Below are 24,192 nucleotides of genomic sequence, written 5' to 3'. Positions count from 1 at the left end.
CCTCACCTCCAGTTCCTCCGTCTCCATCGACACTGATTTAATTCCAAAGGGGAACCAACCATCCGGCCGTCACACACCTACCGATGACAAGTATTAGTAACAGAAAAATCGTGTCAATCATCATAAGCAAGCAGCCTTGTGTGCGGCGCGGAGCCTCATAAATTCCACCGGACTCAATCTTCCAGCACGCGACCGTATTCCGCAATAAGTCAATGGTCTGTGGCTTGAGGGGCTCACACCTTCTCAAGCTCGTCTGCAGATAGACGCCGCTGATGAGCCTGGCGATGAGGGCCCAAGCGCGCGCCATCCGGTGACATTTGACACAATGTCAACCAGGGTGTTGATCCATGATTACCCCCATCGAACAGTGGCCCTTGCAACGGATGAGCATGTCCTGGTGTTTCGCCATTCCCATGCCGCACCAGAGAGTGGTAGAACCTCAATTTCCAGCTCGACCAGCCTTCCCCTGGGCAACACGAGTCGATCAAATTCGACCCCTCGATGTATGGTCGAGTTCGGAGACAAGTCTCTCATCAACCTTGAACATTTTCATCCTGTCACTACCGCGAGGGGAACTTTAGGTCTCATCACCCTCAACAACGACGTCTTCCTTTGCGTCATCACAGGGTCAGAAGAGGTGGCTACTGTGAGGCCAGGCGAGACGGTCCAGAAGATCTTCGCTGTCGAATTCTGTGAGTCAGTTTACTTACCCTGCCACAAAGCCAGCATGCTGATGTACGTTGAGACTGTCTCAACCGTGCGGATTTTGACCATGCGCATGGCCCTTATCCGAACCCGTATCCTGGACAGATCTTTCAGTCAGACGACGTCGACTACACTCAGGGCGACGACGTCTCGGAACATCCATTCCACGCCTTGAGGAAACTCCTGAGCAACGGCAATTTCTACTATAGTGCCGATTTTGACCTTACTCGACGGCTACAGGACCGGTAAGTCGCCATCAGTCGTTTAGGAGAACAGAGCTGACAGATTCCAGTGCCGAGGCAGAAAGCACCGTAGACATTACCAGTCTCGACGAAGGCCTCCTCTGGAACTCTTATATGATTGATCCGCTGATCAAATTCAGGAGCAGGCTTACCGATCACGAGCGAAACGCTCTTGACCGCTCTCGCCTTCTTACCTCTGTGATTCGAGGCTTTGTCAAAAGTTTGCCGATACCACCTTCTTCCTCTCCGATCCGGGGAACTGTGCCAGGTCCACCCACAACCTTAACCATCATCTCTAGATTGTCGTCCAGAAGAGCCGGGACACGTTTCAATTCTCGAGGCATTGATGATGACGGCAACGTTGCCAACTTTGTCGAGACTGAGACCGTCTTCTGGTCTCCCACTGGCCTTTGCTTCTCCTACACTCAAGTGCGCGGCAGCATACCGATATTCTGGGAAAGCTCAAGCAGCCTGATACCTGGCCAACAAAAGATCCAGATTACCCGCTCGCCGGAGGCTACACAGCCGGCCTTTGACAAACATTTCGCAAGCCTGGAGAGAACGTATGGTGCTGTCCACATCGTGAACCTTCTTAGCGCCTCCAAACCGGGCGAGGTCGAGTTGACAGAGAGGTACCGCTATCATGTGAGTAGGAGTCCACTACGACGTCACGAGGAAGGTGAAGTGGAGGAACATCATCTACTTCACGAAACAGAATTCGATTTTCACGAACGGACTCGTGGGCCGAGCGGATATGAAGCAGCGAAAGCAATCCGCCCATATCTGGACGCAAGTGCTGAGTCGTTCGTTTACTTCCTCTCAGAAGAAATAGAGGAGGTCGCCATCGATCACGGCAGAAAAAAGCTTGTCAGAAGACCGATTGTCATCATGCAACAGAACGGCATCTTTCGTGTCAACTGCCTAGACTGCTTAGATCGAACGAACCTTATACAAGGCATAGTCAGCCAAATGGCGCTGGAGTTGTTTCTGTCTCATCGGGACGAACGAGGAAATTCTGACTTTTGGATGCGCCATTCTGCATTGTGGGCTGACAATGGCGATGCTCTTTCGAGAATATATGCTGGGACTGGGGCGTTGAAGAGTTCATTCACCAGGCACGGCAAGATGAGTCTTGCTGGTGCCCTTGCGGATGCCCGGAAGAGTGCTACTCGTCTCTATGTCAATCACTTTGAGGACAAAAACAGGCAGAATACCGTTGATCTATTGCTCGGCAGGTTGGTCGGACAGACGAGCGTAGATCTATTCGACCCCATCAACGACTGGGTCGTCGCAGAAGTTGCGAGACGAAGACCAGAGTTTGAGTCGAGGGATCAGCTCAGGCTTGGCATGGGAACATACAACTTGAATGGCAAAACAACTGGAATCCACGAGGACTTGACTCCATGGCTGGACGTTCGCGGGAAGAACCTGGACATTGTGGTGGTTGGTTTCCAAGAGATAGTCGAGCTGAGTCCACAGCAAATCATGAGCACAGACCCCAATCGTCGAATGCTGTGGGAAAGGGCGGTCAGAAATTGTCTCAACGGGCATGGCCCCGACGAGAAATTCGAGGGAGTACCCACGAAGGGAGACGCATATGTCCTTTTGAGGAGCGGTCAATTGGTGGGAGCTGCATTGATGGTCTTTGTCCGTTCCAGCATTCTGGGCCGAATCAAGAATGTGGAGGGTGCCATCAAGAAAACCGGTATGAGTGGAATTGCTGGAAATAAAGGCGCCGTCGCCATCAGAATGGATATTGAAAGCACGTCGGTATGTTTCGTCACCGCCCATTTGGCCGCAGGATTCGCCAATTACGAAGAACGCAATCGCGATTACAACACAATCACCTCTGGACTGAGGTTCCAACGGAACCGGAGCATTGAGGACCACGAGATCATCGTTTGGGCGGGGGACTTCAACTACCGAATCGGCCTGGGCTATGAGCGAGTCAAAGCCCTCGTCACTGAAGCTATGATCGGGTCGGAGAAAATTAGGGAAGAGGCATTGGGCAAGCTTTATGAAAACGACCAATTAAACATCCAGATGGTGGTGGGAAATTGCTTCAACTATTATCGGGAAGGACGGGTCAAGTTCCTGCCGACATACAAATACGATATTGGCAAAGACGAATTTGACTCGAGTGACAAGCAACGCATACCTGCCTGGACCGACCGTATCCTTTGGAAGGTCAACCACAACCGGAATGCGGTCCAGGCTGGTGGGGTACTCGGCTCCCAAATGAAGCAACTGGAATACGACAGCGTCATGGGCTTAAGATTTAGCGATCACAGGCCAGTATATGCTATATTTGATGTGGGTATCAGGGTGGTAGATGAAGAGAAGAAGGATGCCTTGACCAAAAAACTATACTCTAAGAGAGCGAAAGAAATGAAAAGCAAAGCAGGTGATTCCACAGAAGGGTTGGATGACATTGAGACTGATGACGAAAGCGATAGCGTGATGGAGAGTCTAATGGGATATGAGAGTATTCAAGAAGGTCTACCTCCGGCCAGCAGCGACAAGAGGAAGTGGTGGTTAGACGGAAATAAAGCTGCAAGAAGCGCGATTCGACCACCAAAGGAAGGAATGATGTTGAGCGGGAACCGCGAGGGCAATCCATGGAGGGAGGGTGGAGAGGACGACTGGGTCGAAGTCGAAAGACCTCCTATTATGGACAACAATAAGCCAGGAAGCAGACCAGGAAGCAAGAAACCAGAGCCGCCGCCGCCACGAACGGTGAAAAGAACGGTACCTCCACCCTGGGAGGGAGAACGAGTTGCGATTCCCTCAACAACAGCCGCGGAGATGAAGTCCCTTCGACGTCCAACGCCCCCAACACCACGAGGAGGTTCGGCTCCACGGAACAGAGCTTCAAGCGCTACCACCTCTCCTGTACGGTCAGCCCTGTCTTCAGCAGGCGATTTAGTAAACATCCCTGCGAGATCCTCCTCAGCGGTGGGATTCCCTAAGAAACGACCTCCTCCCAAACCCACGAAGCCGACAGCTCTCACGACTTCGTCAAGCCAAGTGGCCGTCCCGCAACTGAGTCCCCTTGCTGCCCCTGCCCTGCCACGGTTGGCGAGTGTGTCTCGTTCAGACCTGGTCACGGCGCCTGAAGCCGAAGAGCGACCTCCACCGCTGCCCAAACGCAGAGAGACCGCTAGTTCAACAGCCTCGTTCGTGAGCGCCCCTGATTCTGTCACGTCGGGACCTGGTGCGGGAGGCCAGCAGAAGGGCGCCAATCATCCCCCTCCACCGCCACCTGTGAGAATATCAAAACTTCAACAGCAGCAGACACAACGCAACCCCGATGCAAACGACGCTCCGGCACCGCCCTTGCCACCGAGGAGGGATACAGGCAGCAGTAACAGCGCTCCTTTGCCCACGAGGAACAGAAAGGATGGCGATGCGAATGCGAACGGGGGACTCATGGACGAGGATGACAGATCGGGAGCGAGTAGGTTGGACAGGTACAAACCGCTCATGCCCAGTTGAGATAAGGGTACATTCGGGACTCCCGAGGGAGAAGGAAACGTGGGAAATAAATACAACTTTGTACTTGTCGTGGGTGAGAGAAGTATAAGTATGACCTGTCTAGACGAGACCATATGTCTCACTTCATTGTCCTCCAGGGAGACTCCATTTTTACCTTGTCGGTAGTGCTTGGTTCTTCCTCATTTAATAAGGTCAGTACAAAGCCGCTTCCCCAGCTGTTGTAATCCTGAGCACCGAGCACTATGCTTCTCTGAGAGCGTGGATAAGACCCACAGACCTGCACTGCTTTAGCCTTTCTATCATACACTCTTTGACATCAGCCCCATCTCGAGATATGCCTTGTTAAAGCCGTTGGGAATCGGACCTAGGCCTGAAGGAGCAGATTGAATTCGCAGATGTTCGCTGCCTGCAGAAACTGTGCGCTTGCATCATCAAGGCCTGGTTGGCTTCTTCTTGCTCTTGCCCTTTGACTCGTTTCGGGTTCTGTTCTGTCACAGTCACACCAGACAGAACGCATCGGTGCCGTCGACACCCCTACCCCACCCATCACAAATCGAAAGCTCGGACAACTTGTGGACGACCTCGCCAAACACGGAACTCTCAGCGTATCCGCCCGCCGACAGAGTGTCAAAGAGATGAAGATTGACCCGTGGATAGTCGAGTCCTCCAAGACGATCAAGCTGAAGTGATTGCCATCCTCCGGTCGGAGAATTGCCAGGCCGGTACTGCCTTGTAGGATGCACAGCTGGTCGTTGACCAGCAGGCCGTCTTGAGGTTGTGGTTCACACTTATGCACCTTGTTAATTTCCATTGCCTCCATTCTGATACGTAACGTCAGATCTGTGGAGCGGCCTTGTTTTCGTCGCCACTGGGCCTCGAGCTGGTCTGTGGTTTCTTGGACCTTGACGTTATACTCGAACTCAAGTTGCCGTGCTGCACTTTCTATCAAAGAAGCATGCAACTCCTTGAGATGCTTGGAGATTCTGTTGTATGGCCATTTGGGGATCTTTTGCTTGATGGCCGGGAACGGGCTTGCTTCGATATTGCCGTCGAAGACTGATGTGACAACGCCTATGGCGTAGCCTTTCACCCTGAGAGGTTCAGGGTCCTCAGGAGATCCAGAAGATCGGCGCACTGGCGACGGCCTGCGTTGTCTGCGCGGTGCGGACAACGACGCCCGTTGACGAGGGACAGGTTCTGGATCATTTGAAAACGTGTATGGGTCCCTCCAGTCCGGGCACCAAGTAAGCTGGATCGGAATCTGCTGGACGGGAGTCTCGCCTTGGAATTGTCTCAAAATCCACGGAATCCATCCTTCGGGCTGAGCGGGCCCTGGCCGAGGCGCTCTGACAGCGTAAGTGAGCACTGCCAAAGATTCATATCTCTTGATCATGTATCTTGCAACTCTTTCGTATACCGTTTGCACCGGCAGCTTATAGTTGGGCTTCAACTCTGGCACCTCCAGACCGTCGATCGCAAGACCTCGAAGCGCGTATATCCTATCGCGAGGATTTGTTGAGTTCCATGACCGGAAGTGCTGGAGGAGAACCAGCAGCTCTGATTTCGCCTCACTGTCAATCTCTGAACCCATAAAGCCAAGCAAGGGCCCTAGTTCCTCGAGCTTGGAGCGCAATTTCTTGTTCTGCACTCGCGGCAGGAATCGCCTGTGCAGCTTAGCGAAATAATGACCATCGACCTCGTTTCGACCCGAAACGATGAGCAACCGCTTGGCCACGGCAACCTCTTGGACAACCCAGATACGTTTGAACCACGGCACTTGCAATAGTTGCAAGAGGCAATACTCGTCCGTACTCGACAGTTTCAGCTTCACAGCGCTGCCAAAAGCGGACCGTGACGACTTGACAAGCTTCAAAGCGCTGTGGAGCTTATAGCTGGTTCCCGGCTGTCCATACTCGTCAACCTCTCTATGTGGGCCGAGAGAAGCAATCACCGTCTGCGCTTGCGCAAACACATCCCGCATACGATCGACCTGATGATCCTTCTCTGCCAGATTACCTTGGTTGATACAAATCGCGTCGATCCACAATAGGCGATCTCTGTCTGGAACGCGGAGCCGAAGCAGAATATCCTCGACTACTTTCGAGACCATGAAGGGCTTTCCAGACAATTGGATTGTCTGCGTCCTCTCATCATCGCCCCAGGCATACGATACCGCGTCATACTGGACATCCCGATCGTCGTCGAGATGTGTCAACTCAAACTCGCACTTGATCCCGCTGCCGTCCCACGGTTGTATCTCTGCAGGGCCCCCCAGCAGCTTGAGCAGACGTATACTGGGGGCATCTCTGGAAATCGGCTCATATTTGAACATTGACATGTTTGCCAATGCAGTTGGCTGAGAGGGGAGGGCTGGGCTTGGAAGATCGGGGGCAACTCAAAACCGCTTGTAGTCAGAGTTGTGCCAGCACTATGGATCCAAGACGATACCGTTCTGCCGAATAGTCTTGCAATACCACAGATCTACCCAACATTGCAGTCATCTACACATTCGGTGAGGGTTTTGCTTCTAGGTTTCCGAAGGACGATTGCACAAAGTTGGTTGACTTCAGCTACACCAGCTCACATTGTGCGCGGGAGAACGGAATGCCGAAAGTCAACGCCCCAGGGGAGCAGATTGAGCAGTGATTTCCGACCCGTAACAGCTCGCCCATTCGGCAAGAGAAACCGTTCCCATGTAAGCCACGTTTTCATCCTCCAACCGAAATCAAGGAACGCGCCCGCCGCCTGCAGTACTGGAAAATCCATCCTTCTGACATAGCTCCTCCAATGTGGCCCGGGGCCCCAAGTGTTGTGGCTCTCGATCTGTCGTTCTATATGGCGATGTGTAAGTCCCGATACCATCTTCCTTCCTTTCATTAGAATTCAGCATGAGCGAATTCATTTTTTGCGCTCGTTTCTCCCACATATGCCTATGTGGTAGGTCTGGTGGCAATGAAAGCTCAGATCTTGGAGGTGGGTTTGGATAGTCGTTTTCATCACGTTCCTTCCATTCTCCAAGAAGATCCCTGTTGACTGCTTGGCAAAAGAACCTTGTGTGTTCAGGCTTATTCACTGCGGCAAAGGCAAGAAGAACAAAGGCTTCTTTCAGAGAGACTTTGGCCAGTGATAAGAAACAGCGGAAAAGCCCTGGACCACCCCTTGTCTCCATGAGCCAGGCCTTCGACCCATCTTTCCATCTGAGCGCACACACAAGAATCGTGAGAACCGTGATTTCGCAAATAAGTGCTGCAACAGCAAAGATCCAAAGCTTTGTCGTCCCGGTACCTATGATGCCAAAAACAGTAGCTATAAAGCTCAGCGGTACAAAGGTAAAGGCCAACACCGTCAAGCGGTTAACGGCAGTTGCTTGCTCAAAACTCTGCTGAGAGTCTTCCAGAGTAAGTGTGTTCAAATGACGTTCGACGTAACTTTTCAAATCACTCTGGACTAGGTCAAGCTGCCCGACCAGGTATTTATAATCTTGAAGGAGTGCGTCTGCGGATGGGGACTTCGAATCTAGAAATCGAGTCATGGTGCTTCGAGTATTCCGCATATAAAGGCGGATGTCGTGAAAGATCGCCCAGCTCTCTTCGAGGACCCTTGTTTGGGCTTTAGCGCTCGCGCCCTCATAATACTCCGCCTCAAGGACGAAGCTCTGGTGTTGAATCCGATAGAAAACTTCAACTGCGAGCAAGTGGAGGTAAGGGTAGGTGAACTCAACGGGGTTGCGATTCGCAGAGCTGATTGTCTCTGGGGGCAAACGCTCAAGCTGTGCGAGATACCGGGTGCCTAGCGTTTTCTGAGTGAACTCTGCCGTTTTTGACGTGCCCAAAGCGTGTACCAGCTGAGATGGCGACGGGCATCCTTCTCTGTTTACAGCTGACTGACACAGCATGGGATCTCGCAAAAAGATAATAACTGGATACAGGTTAGAATAAGATAGGATGGCAACCTCGATTTGGACTCACCAGTGTTCCGAGGGGCACTGATCTGATCGCCTTGAGTGTGGCAAGCGACGAAGGCGGCGTTCAGGCTGGCATCGACGAAGCAAGCCTCTAAGGACTTTTGCTCACTTGGTAGAGGAAAGGTCCACAACGTGCCCGTTTGGTGTCTATCCATCATATTGGGCGGTCGTAACCTGTCGTTTTTCGCATAGTAATGGTCGAAAACTTGCCAGAAAAAGATAGGCTCCAGGTCAAAGTGCTCTCCCAGAGCTTCAACGACGTTGCGATCGATCGACCATGTTTGTGTATATCTCACAATAACTACTCTTGTCGTCACTTGGTCCGGACGGTCGGATAGAGCCACTGCAATGTCTGATTTCAACTTGTACTGGAGCTCTCTCTTATCTAGTCGAGATCCAGCGCTGTCGAATATGAAAACTTGGGTTTCTGCAGGATGCCCGCCAGGATGGGAAAAGAAACATGAGAGCCAACGGAATTCGGGCTGGAGTTTGGCGAGCTCTTCAACATAGGAAGCGTAACTTGCGAATGGAAAGTTGGCCATGGGAGCTTTAGGATGCTGAGAATTGCCTCGATCGAAAAACCAAAACAACGACGACAACGACAACGACAACGACAATCCTCTGCCTCCAAACTCCAAACTGGTTACTTTGACGATATAATAGTTCTAACATGTCAACATAAATGCATTGATCATGCCATGTATTTTCTTCGCCCTCTGCGTCACACCATGTCATATTTAAGCTTTTCACCTACCAAGTAATTAATGGGACAGTGAGCCGGAAATGGAGACCAGATCCATCATCAAAGAGACAAAGGCCGTTAAGATGATCAACACAAGACCGCAAAAATTATGATATGGACGCACAGCCTATGCTCTTGCGATGAACACTCCCACAGGTAGCAACATCAAAATGAACCCCAAGATCGCGATAACTATCCTCGGGCCGCTCCGCCAACTACCCCCTGTCATATTAAGATCTCGCACGATCTGCCGCTGGAAGATCGTCAATGCAATGGCTGCGAAACTGCCAAACGCAACAGCCAAAACAAATAGGAGCCAACTGACTGTCATGCGGGTTCGAATGTACCTAGTGCACCTGCGATGCCCTCGTTTGGGGTCACTGATGATCGCTGGTGTCTGGTGGCGATATGGTGGAGAAGACGATGGAGAAGAGAAAACCGGCTCCGAGCGTTGATACAGCAATGACGCCTTGAAAGAGGGAGGTCTACAGCTTGACCCATCATTGAGAGGTGAGTTCGCCAATAACCTCTGAAGAATTGCCTTTTTCTCGAGAATAATTTTCCGGACCGCTCTCCTTGTTTCATCTTTCAGCCATTGCAGGTCAGCCCTCATTCACCTCCTCCAGTCTCAAGGGCGGTGGTATCGCTGTAACGAACGGCCGGGTCGGTAATCGCATGTTTGATCAACTCAAAATATTGTTGGAATTCGTCCTCGGGGCTTCGGCTCCCTCCGTCCAGTCGTGGAAAGAGCCCATGATGAGTGCCCAACCAAGATTGCGTCGAACCTAACAGCTCGAGCAGGTTACATCGTTAAGATAACGTTGTCGGCGTTTTCAAAGCTACAACGTGTGGCCACAGGCGTTGTATGATACCTGCAGCCGTTGCGTGAGGGCTATAAGGCACCAAGCTTGGAGTAATCTGAGATCGGGGTGTCCGACGGTCTGGTCCAAGCAAAAGGAAATATTATCAGCATATGGGAAAGCACCCATCGAGGATAGGATGACAGGACATCCTCGACAACAGAAATACGAACCTCATTACGGGGCTAGATGGCCGCGAAAGCTGGCCTCGTCTGATATCTGCACACATTGCGTGAGGCCTCGATCACGATCCAAAGTGTTTAGCGTTCGTTGTGTTGGGTGACGATTGGCAGAAGGCTAAGAAGTTCGCTTTAGCGAACACGAGGCTGAACATCGGCTGATCTTTTGGCTTCGGCCAGCCACACATTTTCCAAGCACGAAAACCGTTCATGCCCAGGCTGCCAGATTTGTGTCATTGAAGCAACCAAGCGAGCATGCAAGGAGTCTGAATCGGGAAAGCCGGACTAGGAGTCTTGGATGTCACACCAGAAAGGTGACAGGATGTGTTCAGACAAGTACTTGTATTTGATAGAGACGAAATATGTCGTCAGAATTCATGCGGTGGCCTCTGTGCAAGATGTGTCACTCCATCGTTCGATCGCACCACGGCGCATTTGATTGAGGGATTCATCTACCACCAACGAATAAGCTGCCATACTTGGCCGGAATCATGATTGTGATATATATCCTGCTCCTGTATGAAGTGTTCATGGTGAGTTGCTCTCATAACAAGATCTTACTCTCGTCTCCCAGAACACACTGCTAAGACTTTCAACTCTTCATCCCCGAGATGCATTTCATCCTTCCACTCATTCTTCTCTTCGCGCCTGGCATGGTCCGACCGGCGCCTCAGGCTGGTGTGCCGGAGGCAACCGTTCCATCAGTCTGCAACCCACTCATGCCAATGGCCGAATATGAAGCCTTCTCAGCACTCAAAGATCTCTGCATGTGTATTGCCAACAAGGATTACGATGCCTGCACCGACGCAGCATTTGCAGCGGACAAACCGGACGACAGCATCCTTTGCGGCGTTCGCCAATGCCAGGACTATAACTGGTGCGAGATACAGAATCCATGCGCCCAGACGCTCATCCCAGGCATCCAGATCCTGGATTGCAGCACCACAGAGAAGAAATACCCGAACTTCTCATCGATCTCGAGGGAGTGGGATAGACGAGGTCTACCTCAGTCGTCTGTGGGGAACTGTCTGCTTTCCTCAAGCGTGTCGATGCCAGCTAGTGTCAAGGTATATTTGGACTTGGTCAAATCCGCCTTTTCCGCCGCTGGAGCAGTCGGCTCTACTCCATAAAAAGAGCCCCCGGCCATCATGAGGCATTCAAGAAGAGGAAATGCACCGCGGTTACTCAGATCAAGCAGAGTACCCGCCCCGCGCTGGCTCTTTCCACTCAATTAAAATTATTTCTGGAATACGTTGAACATGCTGCGATCGCTTCATCGGCCGTTCCCTTTGTCAAAGCATGGTGACACTTAGGTGAAGGTGTTAACACTACCCCCAAGACGGGGACGAGTCTCACCAGATTTTTCGGGCACAACGGTGGAAGATACGGCTGGCAATTGAGTATGAGGTAGGCCCACCAGCCGGAATATACTATTCTACCCAGTATTTGTTAGCGCTAGTTCACTAGCCTAATTAGGCTAGGCTAATTATAAATTGTCTCAATCAATCAACCCATTCTTGACCCCCAGATTGGCTCATTACTATTATCGCGTCGATGCTCCGAATCGCAAGCTCGGAGGACTTGAGGTCGTGAGCTGGTTGGAACCCCTCTATAGGTAGGAGCTGGATTGTGAAATTATGCTTGCCTCGGCTATGGAACGCGCCACGGAAAGAGTCACGGAACAAGCGACCCCTAGTTCTCCGTTCTAGTCTCCGCCGAATTGTCCATCCCGGAATGTCAATTTCGGATCCCCCGTAATAGATTTTGCGGCCAACATCCCTGCTGATTCAATCCTGAAGGACACTAATTTTCTTTCTAGATATGGGGTCAATGTTATATCTGAAGGGCTACTACTTGGCCTCTGATCTTAGCGTGGAGACATCTTTCACCAGTTCATGTACGGAGTGTACTCAAGTTGAACTGCCGGCCTTATCGACAAGAACGAAAAATCTAATCGAACAAAGTCCTAACCAGAACCCCGTTGCCGACTCCATGAATGTGGCTGACCTCTGACACAGGCGTGGCACCGCCTGCTTTCTTCCGGAAACGCTCACATCCTCCGAGCACCTGGGATATAAGAAGACTAGTGCTCTCTGCCTCCTTTCTAGTTCCAAGGCGGGAACATTGGAATCCTCGAGTGCAATAGCAAGTCACGCTTGATCGACATGGCACCCGTCACAGTCAATGACACCGGTGTCACGAAGTCGTTCCAACCCCAGCAAATTGAGGACAGGCTCTTCATCAACGGAGAGTTTGTGCCATCGATATCTGGTAAGAAATTCGACGTCTACAACCCTACAACGGAAAAGCTGGCCGCGTCAGTCTACGAAGCCGACGTTGAAGATGTCGACCTTGCCGTTAAGGCTGCGAAGGAAGCATTCCCGGCCTGGTCTGCCCTATCCGCAGCCGAGCGGACCAGCTATCTGAATCGGCTCGCCGATGCTATCGAAACGAACGCCGGTGAGCTTGCCTATCTCGAGGCTATTACTATGGGCAAGCCATATGTCGACGATTGTAAGCTTTCCACTTTCATTGCCCCCCTGGTCTATTGTAATTCACCACTAACATCCTCACTCATGTCAGTCTCCATCAAACTCTCAGTATATAACCTACGGTACTTCTCGGGGAAAGCACTCGACGTGACGGGCGATTCAAGCCTCAACACCAAGGATTTTGTGAACTTAACATTACGACAACCGTTCGGAGTCTGCGGCGCTATTACTCCTTGGAACGTTCCGCTACTTATGCTGATCAATAAGGTCGGCCCAGCACTCGCCACCGGCAATACGTTAGTATTGAAGTCATCTGAGAAATCGCCTCTCTCTTCTCTCGTCATCGGCCGCCTAGCCCAAGAGATCGGCCTGCCTAAAGGCGTACTCAATATCTTATCTGGCTACGGCCGTCCCTGCGGCGAGGCTATCGCAAAGCATATGGACATTCGTAAGGTGAGCTTTACGGGCAGCGTTGTTGCAGGACGCGCTATCAAAAAGGCTGCTGCAGAGTCGAACCTGAAGAAAGTTACGCTCGAGCTCGGTGGGAAGTCTCCCCTCATCGTGTTTGAGGATGCAGACTTGGCTAAAGCCGTCCCTGCTGCCACAATGAGTATCCTCTTGAACAGTGGGCAGTCTTGTATCGCCAGCTCGCGGATATACGTACACGAGTCTATCGCTACGCAGTTTACTGAGAATATGAAGGCTGCTATGGCAGAACTCTTCCCAGCTGCGGACCCGCTCATAGCGGGGACAGGACGTGGGCCACAGGTCGACAAGGCACAATTCGATCGCGTGATGTCCTATCTCGACTACGCGAGAGAAAAAAAGTTGACTGTACCCTTGGGCGGTGGCCGCCAAGGTACGACAGGATATTTTGTCGAGGCTACCATCATCTCTAACGCCCCAGAGGACTCCAAGGTTATGAAGGAAGAGATCTTCGGGCCTGTTGTGTGTGTCAACACCTTTTCCGATGAGTCAGAAGTTCTTCAACGTGCGAATGATACCGAGTTCGGTCTGTACGCCAGTGTCTTTACGAAGGACATCTCACGGGCATTGAGAGTGGCCAAAGCGCTCGAGGCGGGCAGTGTGGGTGTTAACTGCTCGTCGCCGACCATGGCGGTTGATTTGCCGTTTGGTGGGTGGAAACAGAGTGGGGATGGACGGGAGTTGTCTAAGTATTGTACTGACTATTGGACCGAGCTGAAGAGCGTATTCATCTCGTTGTAGAACCGGCGAGGCCGTGAGGGGCCAGTTACAGAGGAATCAAATGTTCATATCATTCAATCAATGTTGGCTTCCGATGATCGCTTTCCTCTAACAATGCCATCTTCGCTTCCCCCAAGATATTCCCTCTGCAAGGATGGACTAGCAGAGAGACCTGAAAGTTCCCATCAAGGCAATCGTGTCGTTGACACTGTCAATGCCAATATGTATCAAGCAGAAGAGCACTTTCACGTCTTGACAGTAATTGAGTAGGAGCAGAACGTGGGAAAGCCCAGCTCTACACAAATCCAAGTTGCGAACTCGCCAATTCTTCCACAAACCTCGGAACTCCGGGGCTTAGGAGCCAATGGGCAAAAATGGAGCAGCTTGGCTGAACTGTCGCGCCGAATCTCCGGGAAGGGGATCTAACTCGCTTGATCTTAATGTACCCCGGAGTCCAGGCTCTCTGGTTCGATTCCGCAGCTTGTTCCGAGACGAAGCAAGTTATGGTGTTTGCCGGTGACAAATGAGATCTTAGCTTGCATTCATGCCTGTGAAAAGACTTACCAGGATCCGAGCCGCAGCACAGTGTGTCCACCTTTTCGGGAAAGGCTTTCTAGCATTTCACTTTGGAATATCAAACTCCCGACTTCTTCCAAAGGTTCACATTCTCGTCAATCCTTCTAAGATCAAGAATCAAAAACAGCCATGGACTCTTTACCCGGGAAAAATATCCCTACTAAAGCACTTGTTGTTGACAAGCCTAACGCACCTTTCATCCTCGAAGATGTGGTCCTGGATGAAGTACGAGAGAATGAGCTTCTTGTGGAAATCAAATACTCGGGAATATGCCACACTGTGAGAGTCACTTGTTGAAGAAAATGGAACGGCTGCGACTCATTCAAAGCTTTCTAGGACCTTGTTATACAGCAGGGGAAAATGCCCATCGGTGGTTTCCCGGTGGTAGCTGGCCATGAAGGCGCTGGCATTATTCTCAGGCTGGGTAGCGGCCTCGAAGGTTCGGGGCTCAGAGAGGGTGACCGGGTGATACTGGGGTTCGCCTCTTGCATGAGTTGCACAGCATGTCGCGAAGGGAGCAAGGGAGCTTGCGCCAACATCGCCCTTACCAATTTTGGAGGCACAAGAGGCCTTGACGATACTTCAATTCGCCGTCCTAACGGTGACTTTGTAAGAGGTCCAGTGTTTGGCCAGTCGTCATTTTCCAAGCTCGCGGTCTGCGATGCCAGAACTGTGGTTAAATATCCAGGGCCGGTTGAAGACCTATCATTTTTGGCTCCTCTAGGCTGCGGGTTTATGACGGGTGCTGGAACGGTCATGGATGTTTTGAAGCCACAGTCAAGCAGCAGCATCGCTATCTTGGGGCTTGGTGCAGTGGGGCTTTGTGCTCTCATGGCAGCTAAAAGCCTCAACGTTGCTGAAATCGTAGCAATCGATATTGTTGATTCACGGTTGGAATTGGCGAAGTCTCTAGGGGCTACACACGCTCTGGACGGGAGGAAGTACAGGGATATTGAAGCTGCAATTCGAGAAGCGTCTGCGCATGGTGTTGACTATATAGTCGATACTACCGGTCTGATCAGCGCGATCAACAGTGGTATCAGAGCGCTCGCGCAACGGGGAACGCTCGCCATTGTCGGCACGCCTCCACCAAGGGAGTGCCTCAGTGCTGAAGCGATGGAAATGCTCATCCACTGCAAGAAGATTATCGGAATTACAGGTGCTTATGCCAACCCTCAAGAGGTGAGCTTGCACTTTTCGTCGGCAAAATGTGGTTTATTGATGCTATAACAGCTTATACCTCGTCTCGTCAAAATGTTCAAGGATGGGTCATTTCCCATCAGCAGCCTGTCCAAGACATACCCATCAACGGAAATAGAGCAAGCCATTAAGGATATGAAGTCGGGAAAGGTAGGAGTCCTCTTTAGCTCTGATCTGGCCATTTCTCACTCCATTTCAGGTCGTCAAGCCAGTACTAGCTTGGTAGTATCATCATTGGTGCCTGGTTCGAGATGTCACATAAATGTGGACTTCTGAACATGACGGATACTTGGAGATGTGCATAGGCCATGCTGCGTTCCAGTGGAAGAGTGCACAGTGCGAGAGCAGTATTTGATTCCTACGTGTCAGAGCATAATGACATTTGGAAGCAGTAGGGAGGGTTATTCTGTGCATACTTGCCACAATATCGAAGGACGAGGGGACACTTACCGGTGTCTGCCAGATGTCTCAGTTGTCCCTACCCAGCCGCATATAGCCCAGCCAGAGCAGCGCGATTATTTCGTGTTGAGACGACCGCAAACGAAGATAGGCAAATTAGTTTCTTCTAGAATTCCCAGGCAACATGAACCGATATTTGCACCCATGGCCTCCTGGTTACGCTCTCGAGGAGGTTGTAGAGCTCTGAGGACTAGGGGGACTCAGCCTTGCGATTACCCCACAGTCTCCCCGGCCTCCCGGTTCCCAACTGGTGTGTCCAAGTGGGTCTCTCTGACTGATCCAATCGAACTCCGTGAATGGTTCGAGCTTGGCCGGAATTGAATGGACGATCAACGGAATGAGGTTCCAGACAAGCTTCGACATACATTTTTTGAGTCAGCACGAGTGCCACGTTCCTGAAGCTCGCTTCCATGGAGTAGCGAACGCTTTCTCCACAACCCCCTGGCTTGGAAATTTGAAGTCTTTCTTTGGTCTGGGGACCCGTGTCTGGGCTAAGAATATACCCCATCCGGAGAACGCGGACACTCTCACTTCAGGTAATTATTAAAGACTGTTGTTAGGTTTCATACTGGTGATTCCGTTTAACAGGTCTCAGGATTTACATTTCACGCCTCAAGGGTACCACGCTCAATACTTATGTCTTACACCGAGTCCAAAATGGACAAGTCTGAAGAAAAAATCGAGCAGCTGGCCTCGCCGACTGAATCTCTGGATGAGGAGGTTGTCATCTGGAACCATAAAAAAGAATTCGCTCTCCTCTTGGTAAGCTGCTTCCAAGTTCACTCCTAAGATGAGCACACCCTTACTTAATCGTGATGGCAGGCCCTCTGCAGTCAGTATTTCTGTCAGATGCTGTTTATCGTCGGCGCAGGTGTCTACGCTCGATCTATCGCAGCCGTTGTCGGTGGAGAATCTCTTTCTTCATGGCCTGCAACAGCCATCAACATTCTGACGGCTGCCACGATTCCTCCGATTGCGCGAGCCGCCGATCTCTGGGGACGAAAGTGGTTCCTGGCGGTGCCGACCTCCTTGGGTTTTATTGGCAGCATCATCGTTGCTAGAGCATCCTCGATGCAAATGGCCATCGCGGGCTTCGTTCTGGGTGGAGCGTCGTTCGGGGCACAGCCACTTGTTCATGCTGTGGCTTCAGAAACCATGCCTCGCAAATACCGTTCTTTTGCTCAGGGTGCCTGTAATTCTGCCATTGCTCTCGGATCTCTCTTCAGTTTACTTGTTGGCGGAGCATTGACCAACAACAATCCAGCCGGGTTCCGGACATACTGGTACATCTGCGCCGGCATCTACGTTCTATCGACCGTCATGTTGGCAACGCTCTACAACCCACCGCCGAGAGAGTTACAGTTGACCTTGACTTTCAAGGAGAAGGTTCGCTGCCTTGATTGGGTAGGGTTTTTCCTGTATATTGCAGGCTTGGTGCTCTTCTGTCTTGGTCTCTCCTATTCTCAGAACCCCTTCGGCTGGACAAACGCACATATCCTCGCCCCTTTCCTGATCGGAGTGGTTTTTATTCTCATCCTCATTGGCTACGAGTGGAAGGTCAAGAAGGACGGACTATTTCACCATGGACTTTTCCAGAACAGAAATTTCCCCCTTGCTCTGGTGGCGGTCTTCATCGAGGGTTATATTTTCATGTCAGCTAACATCTACTTCCCCTACTCGATGGAGATTGTCAATACAGGGATCTCGACGTTCCGAGTGTTGGTTTGCTACAGCATTGCTTTCATCTGTCTCCTCCTAATGTCATTCCTCATCGGAGGCTACATTTATCGAACAAAGACAGTGCGGGCCACCGCTATGGCTTCTAATATTGGGTTCATCATCTATGCTTCCCTTATGGCTTCTGTCACCGCAAAGACACCTGAATCCCATTTCTGGGGCTATATTACTTTCTACGGTTCTGGTTTGGGATGCGGCGTCATCACGCTTTACACCACGGCCCAACTTTCAACTCCACCTGAACTTATTGCCGTTACATCAGGTTTAATGGGCTCCATAAGAAGTACCGGTGGATCCGTCGCTGTTGCCATCTATGGTGCTCTGTTCAATCAAGGACTCACAAGCAACCTTTTCCCGAAAGTCGCTAGCGCCGTTGTTCCACTTGGTGTGTCAGAGGACAATATTGGAGCTTTGATCGCCGATTTAAGTGCTGGCGCGGTTGAAGCAGCGCTCAAACTGCCTGGTGTTACTATTGAGGTCGTAGAGGCGGCAGGGGAAGCTCTCAAATCGGCTTATGTGATCGGTTTTCGCGATGTTTTCATCTGCGCTGTCGCTTTTGCGACCCTTGGTCTAGGGGGTAAGCTTGCATGTCCAAGTTTGCGTTGATACAGACTGACTAACAAGCTTTAGCTTCTGCCTTTTTAATTAATCCAAGGAAAGAATTCAATGCTAAGATCGATGCACCTCTTGACGTCTTGGAGGTGAAGGCCGAGGATGTTGAAAGAGACATGGCCGTTGAGATAAAGGGTGGGAAGGCAACAACGATCGAGGGCTAGACAGCTGGATTGGATAACCTGTGGAAGAATTCTTCCTGGCTGTCCGGACTCTGCTTATAAGTCTTCAAAGTCTTTTGTCAAGACATATATCTCTTCTAGGGCGACCAGGGAAGGAGATTTTCTATACCAAATAACTAGTCAGGAGGCCCGAGAATACGGAACCGAGTTAAGCTTTTCGCTGTTGATGATCCATTTGTATTCGTACACGCCCTTTATAGTCAATGGACCAATAGGTGAGTAGAAGCACTTTCCAATATCTGACTCAATTTCTGACAATATAGTAAGCGCCTAGACCGAGAACTTGTTCTTTTCCGAGAGATGATTATTCTCTTCCTAAGTCTATTCATAACAGTCCTGTTGCCTTCATGGCTTTCCTCCTGCTAGTGTACCCTCTGCACAGCCAGTCGTCGAAATTTCTCTCTGCGTCTGCGAGAACGTCAAATCCTAACAAGCTTTTCTGATAAGCAGCATCTCCCCAATTGAAACTACAGGCGCCTTGCCAACCAGATGCTGGAAGCCGAGCCAAATCTTGGTCTCGTTTGACTTGCTCATCTCCATCGGATAAATGATAGAAATGCCGCGTATGCACGGCACCAGCTACATTGACTTCCGTTCTCTTCTTCCTCAAATCTTCATATAAATGGAGCAGATCGGCCAATTGTGCGGCCCTCTCCTCCGGGGCGAGCGAAATGCCGCTATTCTGTAATCGGGAGAGAAGAAGTCCCAAGACGGCACCGTCTTCAACAGCCATCGCAGCCCCCTGGCCCTGGTACGGCAGGGTAGGATGGGAAGCGTCGCCGAGCAAAACGACCGGGCCCTGTTTGTATAGGGTGAGCTAAAGTGGCTTCCACACAGGCCTTTTGGAAACACACCTTTGTCCACTGATCGAGCTCTTGAAAATGAAGAAGCTTCCATTTCAACGCAGATTTCAAGCATGAAATGATGGTGTTCAAGCTGGAAAGTCGGTCACCATGGGAACAACAGGTGCGAGGGAGAGGCCATTACCTTGGATCCCAGCCTTCGAAGTTGGCTACCATTTCTTCAAGACTTCCTTGCGACGCCCGAACGCCTTCAGGGAGATTGTCCGCACAACTTGGCATTGGTAAGTTTCGTCGTGTGATCAAAGAAAGGCATAACTCACATCAACACCAGGTTGTACTCTGTCTTGTCTCTTAGTGGATAAAACACCGCATGCCTTCCCGAACCCAGCCAAACTTGGACATTTGATGCTTCGATAAGTTCGTCAACCCTCTTGTCCTGGAAACCTTTCAGTTGTTCTCGACTGAAGGTTCCTCGATATGCAAGATCACCAGTTTCAACAGGCGGCATGGGTCGGCCCAAGACAAACTCTCGAGTTCCAGACCAGAGACCTGCAGGGTGCGTCAAAATCAGACTTCTGGAGCCTCAGCTGCCACACTTACCGTCGGCGCCAACCACAACATCTGCTATTATCCGATTTCCGTCCTTCAGCAGAACAATCTGCTTCCCTAGAGCTTCTCCAGTGCCTTGTTCGATGCCAATTACTTCCGCATTGGTAATGATTTTTGCGCCGTTTTTTCGAGCAGCCTCTAACAAGACGTTCTGGTAGTCTCCTCGGTGAATAGCTCTGTTCCCTGTCAGTGTCTGCTGGCCCGAATTGAAAGTATGTAAAGGGATACGCACAGCCATTCTGCACCATATTCTCGTTCCATTCTTTCTCCCATTGGTTTTTCGACAATGACACTGCCATCTTTGTACCTTCTTAAAGTAAACCCTTCAACAGAATACGCCTTCGCCTGTTTCAACTCTTCTAATAACCCGAGATGCGTGACGATTCTGCAGGCGTTTGGAGGAATATGGATACCTGCGCCGATTGTAAGGATCTCTGGGGCCCGCTCAACAACGGTGACGGCCAGCGGTGGATTTGCTCTTCGACAAGCAATGGCACACGCGAGACCACCGATTCCAGCTCCCACAACGACGACTTGGAGCTGATAGCGGTCCTGTTTCAGCGGACCCTGAGTATTCCCGGCCAATACGTGGAGTCAAGGATTCTTACAAGGGCCTCTTGGTTGTGAGTTTCCATTGAAACTCGATATTTGTTTCTAGATGCTCCTGCAATGGGTATCACACTGATTTTTCTGGGACTTCGAACTATTTGCGCGACTCTCCTAGCTTGCAACCCCGACCTGTCTGGGCCGCCGCAGCCTTTTAGGACGGCAACCTATTCTGCAAATAGCTCTGGGGATGTCACGCATACTGAAAGCGTCCGTTCGAGCACCACCATCCACATCAATGGCGTAGTGACTCGTTCCGTTGGGGCATTCCGTCAAGCTTTTCAGTCAAGGTGGCTCCAGCCGCTAATTGTATGTTTGTGGGATGGGTCTGTGCTTCCGAGTTTGCAACCCAGGTCAAACTTCAAGCCGCGGAGCCACACGACTTCCGGCTTAGGCTGGGGTCACGGGGGATCAATGTTAACCGAGGGCCCGGAAGTGATATTCTTATTCCTGTCTCATTCCTCTGGCCCAAACCGCTGCACGCACAGATAATTTATTCCCGGCTGACAATGCTCGGTGCAAATACAGAACGATTACACAATGCGATAGGACATTCCGAAGGCAGAGTTGGACAGTTTCCTCCGCCCAGACGATCGCGCGCCAAAGACCCAGCCGCCCGGAAAAGGGCGGTATACGTGGAGCAGGCTTGCATGTTCTGCAAAGCCCGTAAGATTCGTTGTGACGGCCAATTGCCGTGCGTACCCTGTCAGCGGCGGTCATCCAACTGCCGATACAGTAAAATCCACAGTGAGGCTCGGGGCAGCGTCAACGAGCAATCAAGTGCAACCCCAGAAAGTCCGGTGTCAAGGACTCCAAACCAAGTGTAACAAACCTAGCATGGCAACTGACTGCTCTCGCTAATGTTCTGGCTAGTGGGTTGGCCGAGCTGACCGATATTGTTTCTCAGCTTCAGACAAAGATTGCCGTTCTAGAACGCCAGCAGCACGAGTCGAGAAGCGAGAAGACAACCCAGAATCATGGCAACCTGATCGATCAGGACGTCCAGAACACCACTCATGGACTGTCACCAGCTTTCGCAGGTCCTACCAGTGCAGAATTCAGCTTGGGTGTGGCAGGCATCATCCTTCAGCAAGAAAGGGGCGCAAGCAATGGAAGGCCGTGGCTCAATGCAGAATTGGCCGGATCGGTTAATTCTGATGAAGAGGGAGAAAATTCCTGCAACCTGCCTCTTAATGAAACATCTTCACCGCTGTACGGGTTACAATTGCAGGATGTACACCGATTGATCCAGCTTTACCACGAGTCCATCGAAATTCTGCATCCAGTCGTGGACAGCAAGTCCTTGCAGCAGCTGGCCACTTCACTTTTTCAGGGTGTAGACTATGCTGCGGATCATATCACCTCTTCGCCTTGCTCTCCTTCTTTTTTATCTGCAGATGTCGATATTGCCCACCTGAAGATGGTGGTGGCTATTTCGTTACTTGCTGAAAGCGGAGGTTTCAACCCGGTGGCCAGAAAAATTCACGACGACCTGATCCCAGTCATCACCAGTCATATCCTGGCCAAAACATTCACCCTTGGGGGTCAAATTCTCCTTCTTCTCACTGTGAGTAGGCCAACCTGTCTTTCAAGGGTTCGAAGCTGACTTATAAGGCGTTTTATCACATATTTCAAGATGACTCTCGCCTTGCTTCACGTTATGTTATCATTGCATCTCGTATCATGGTTGAAGCTGGGCTGCATTTGAAAAATGTACGCCGAAGCCACCTTGCCAGCGATGCCGAAAACGCGCGAGTGCTTGTTGTGCTGTGGACTTGCATGTATCTCGATCGTCAATTAAACTTCAACGCCGGTCTTCCTTTGGGTCTGAATGATTCCGACATTGAGATTCCTGAAATGGTATATTCCCTTACATTTTCTGAGTCCAGGGTTTTACTTACAATGCCATCGAAGGAAAAAATGCCTCCCTATTTGAAAGCAATGACCTCCTACATGAGAATGGGGCCCCGTGCCTGGAACGCCATGACAGATGAGCGTGGCCAACTGAAATGCACGATCAGCAAAGAAGATTTCGAGTTTATCGATTTTCAAGTACAACGCTGGGAGGAAAGCTTGCCTACAGAACTGCGTATCCTCCAACATCGGCCGCTTGTTGACCCAAACGATTCTGTGAAAGCGCCTGACCGAGGGACTCAGCTCCTACGATTCATCTTATACCTGCGCGCGAATCAGTTCAAGATTGTCCTTATGCGGCCGCTATTGTTTTCAACGCAAACATTCCAACAGAATATCCAACAGGTAATGCATATGACTCAGCTCGCAAATGACAACATTGAAATGATTGTCACAGCGGATAAAACATGCGGCTTGTACGCAAAGCAACAGCCGCTCTTCAACCTTTTCCTGTCATCCGCGCTGTCTACACTACTCCTGATATACGTACACAGTTTGCCCGGTCATGGAATGGTTGCCAGTCGCGACGATCTCCCAGAAATGGTCAGGACGGTCCAACTTGGAATAAACAATGGGCTAGAACTCCTACGATCGTACTCTCTCTCGCGCTCGTCGCAGCGGCTATCGACAAAAATCGCCAGCTTGTTGCAATGTCTCGGATTTTCGCTATTGGCAAGCGATAATCAAACTGCCGGAGCGACAAAAGCTCCTTCTAGCTCATCTTCAGAAGGTTCTCACCCTGTGACCATCTCTCCACAACCCCCACGGGAGGGCTGTCTTTCTCAGGACTTTTCCGGCTGGCACAGTCTTCTCCCCGATGACGGCCTGACGAGTGGTGGTATTTTGCAGCATCAGGCCTCTAGCAACCAAGCCTTCGCAATTTCGGAATTGGATCAGGTGGCATTCTGGAATGGCAAAAATTCTTTCGACAATGATATCTTGCTGACGTTTATGAATGAGTTTTCAGGCTGAAGCAAGAGGGAGGAGGGTGAAAACCTCTCCCAATATTTGAGTAGCCTGTTTCGACACAATTGACAAGTCAAAAGTGAAATCACATTGCTACAGTAGCCTTGTGTCAACAGCAAGGATAACTGGTATAATGCTGATAGGCTATGGGAAAACACTATGTGATGAAAATTTGGCAGGACGAGGATCAATGCTGGCCTCAGCCGTTGTCAGCGGAAGCCGGAGGATCCCGAACAAATTGCGTGCCCTATGGCTGTCCTGGCAGTCTGTCCCAATGCAGGCCACGGTGAAACCTCTCACCTGACAACTTTGCGACGGCCGTGACTGATGCCAGAATTCGAGTGCCAATGACGGTGACATGAATTACAATTGAGCTCTTGTCAGTCAAAGAGATTGCCCCTAATCCCACTTCGGGGATTTGAATACAAGATTGTCACAAGGCTTTCGATATCACTTTTTACGGACATCTTAGATCTCTATCCACTTTGAGCAGCTACTCGATGCTCCTGTGATCATATATAAAGCCAAGCCGCTGCTCCCGTAGTACAATGGTGACACTCCTGAAGTCGAGTCGATATCGATTGAAACAATATTTCACTGGGCAAGCTCTCTAGCCCGCAGTCTTACACTCAGCCCTGTCTGG

General features: G+C 50.8%; 8 protein-coding genes across 8 annotated transcripts; 5 read left to right on the top strand and 3 right to left on the bottom strand.

Annotated features, from left to right (window-relative positions):
• Window positions 1–325: 325 nt before the first annotated feature.
• A1O5_00440 (uncharacterized protein) lies at window positions 326–4,442 on the top strand (the record flags this gene model as incomplete). Its single annotated transcript, XM_007741059.1, has 3 exons — window positions 326–692; window positions 746–950; window positions 998–4,442. 3 exons carry the CDS (start codon window positions 326–328, stop codon window positions 4,440–4,442), a joined length of 4,017 nt encoding a protein of 1,338 aa, XP_007739249.1.
• Window positions 4,443–4,806: 364 nt separating this feature from the next.
• On the bottom strand, window positions 4,807–6,780 carry A1O5_00439 (uncharacterized protein; the record flags this gene model as incomplete). The annotated part of the gene is made up of 1 exon (XM_007741058.1): window positions 4,807–6,780. The coding sequence occupies one exon, from the start codon at window positions 6,778–6,780 to the stop codon at window positions 4,807–4,809; it is 1,974 nt and encodes a 657-aa protein (XP_007739248.1).
• Window positions 6,781–7,167: 387 nt separating this feature from the next.
• A1O5_00438 (uncharacterized protein) lies at window positions 7,168–8,948 on the bottom strand (the record flags this gene model as incomplete). Its single annotated transcript, XM_007741057.1, has 2 exons — window positions 7,168–8,360; window positions 8,411–8,948. The coding sequence occupies 2 exons, from the start codon at window positions 8,946–8,948 to the stop codon at window positions 7,168–7,170; spliced, it is 1,731 nt and encodes a 576-aa protein (XP_007739247.1).
• A 3,404-nt stretch (window positions 8,949–12,352) lies between these two features.
• Window positions 12,353–13,906, top strand: A1O5_00437 (uncharacterized protein; the record flags this gene model as incomplete). The annotated part of the gene is made up of 2 exons (XM_007741056.1): window positions 12,353–12,701; window positions 12,771–13,906. The coding sequence occupies 2 exons, from the start codon at window positions 12,353–12,355 to the stop codon at window positions 13,904–13,906; spliced, it is 1,485 nt and encodes a 494-aa protein (XP_007739246.1).
• Window positions 13,907–14,590: 684 nt separating this feature from the next.
• Window positions 14,591–15,691, top strand: A1O5_00436 (uncharacterized protein; the record flags this gene model as incomplete). The annotated part of the gene is made up of 2 exons (XM_007741055.1): window positions 14,591–14,740; window positions 14,798–15,691. 2 exons carry the CDS (start codon window positions 14,591–14,593, stop codon window positions 15,689–15,691), a joined length of 1,044 nt encoding a protein of 347 aa, XP_007739245.1.
• A 1,086-nt stretch (window positions 15,692–16,777) lies between these two features.
• Window positions 16,778–18,633, top strand: A1O5_00435 (uncharacterized protein; the record flags this gene model as incomplete). Its single annotated transcript, XM_007741054.1, has 3 exons — window positions 16,778–16,882; window positions 16,943–18,434; window positions 18,488–18,633. The coding sequence occupies 3 exons, from the start codon at window positions 16,778–16,780 to the stop codon at window positions 18,631–18,633; spliced, it is 1,743 nt and encodes a 580-aa protein (XP_007739244.1).
• Window positions 18,634–18,976: 343 nt separating this feature from the next.
• Window positions 18,977–20,698, bottom strand: A1O5_00434 (uncharacterized protein; the record flags this gene model as incomplete). Its single annotated transcript, XM_007741053.1, has 7 exons — window positions 18,977–19,450; window positions 19,506–19,587; window positions 19,639–19,725; window positions 19,775–20,003; window positions 20,055–20,239; window positions 20,296–20,615; window positions 20,672–20,698. The coding sequence occupies 7 exons, from the start codon at window positions 20,696–20,698 to the stop codon at window positions 18,977–18,979; spliced, it is 1,404 nt and encodes a 467-aa protein (XP_007739243.1).
• A 480-nt stretch (window positions 20,699–21,178) lies between these two features.
• Window positions 21,179–23,555, top strand: A1O5_00433 (uncharacterized protein; the record flags this gene model as incomplete). Its single annotated transcript, XM_007741052.1, has 4 exons — window positions 21,179–21,492; window positions 21,543–22,236; window positions 22,284–22,529; window positions 22,584–23,555. The coding sequence occupies 4 exons, from the start codon at window positions 21,179–21,181 to the stop codon at window positions 23,553–23,555; spliced, it is 2,226 nt and encodes a 741-aa protein (XP_007739242.1).
• Between the last annotated feature and the right edge of the window lie 637 nt (window positions 23,556–24,192).

Source organism: Cladophialophora psammophila (assembly GCF_000585535.1).
Source record: "Cladophialophora psammophila CBS 110553 chromosome Unknown aczJe-supercont1.1, whole genome shotgun sequence".
Classification (NCBI taxonomy): Eukaryota; Fungi; Ascomycota; class Eurotiomycetes; order Chaetothyriales; family Herpotrichiellaceae; genus Cladophialophora; species Cladophialophora psammophila.
This window is presented reverse-complemented; position numbering and strand designations above follow the sequence as displayed.